Raw genomic sequence first — 502 nt, 5'->3', positions numbered from 1 at the left:
AGTCAAGACGCAAGCCCCCACCGCACAGGAAGGTATTATAGCTAAATCGCCTCAGCCCCCCTCTGGAGAGCGAGCTGGTGCATCCACAGCGCTTTGCCATGATGGACGTAACTGGTCCCTTGCTCCTCTTCCTTCTGTTAGCTTTATTACTTTCTTCTGAGTGAAGAAAAGGCTTCAATAATTTTTAATACCCTCTTGGTGTGTGTTTACACAATTTATACTGGTTGTCCTATGATCTGGTATACATTTGTATTCCTTGAGAGCAACCAGAAAAGAAAGCATCTTTTCATAAGGGTATAAGGACAGTCACAAGGCAGCCTACGTGGGCGGGGGGGATAAGAATCTGCTCGTAAGTGCTGCAGGCATCTGAAGAGGAGGGAGGCTGGCTACACGCTACCGGTCACTTGCTTTGTTGCCCAGACCTTGTGGCCTTCATGCTCAGAGTCTCTGCAGCCAGTGGATAAGCACTCTTCCAGCGGGACGCAGCGTTTAGTGACAGAGA

At 49.2% G+C, this 502-nt stretch overlaps 1 protein-coding gene across 1 annotated transcript in view; it reads right to left on the bottom strand.

The window, feature by feature from the left end:
* Positions 1-386: 386 nt before the first annotated feature.
* The window catches only part of LYPD6 (LY6/PLAUR domain containing 6), a 30,273-nt gene continuing 30,157 nt past the window's right edge, over positions 387-502 (bottom strand). The window contains 1 exon segment of the mRNA XM_003803998.2: positions 387-502. Within this exon segment, the coding sequence (XP_003804046.1) occupies positions 387-502 (116 nt within the window).

The sequence above is a fragment of the Otolemur garnettii genome, unplaced genomic scaffold (genome assembly GCF_000181295.1).
Source record: "Otolemur garnettii isolate 467f Iridium unplaced genomic scaffold, OtoGar3 scaffold00064, whole genome shotgun sequence".
Classification (NCBI taxonomy): domain Eukaryota; kingdom Metazoa; phylum Chordata; class Mammalia; order Primates; family Galagidae; genus Otolemur; species Otolemur garnettii.
This window is presented reverse-complemented; position numbering and strand designations above follow the sequence as displayed.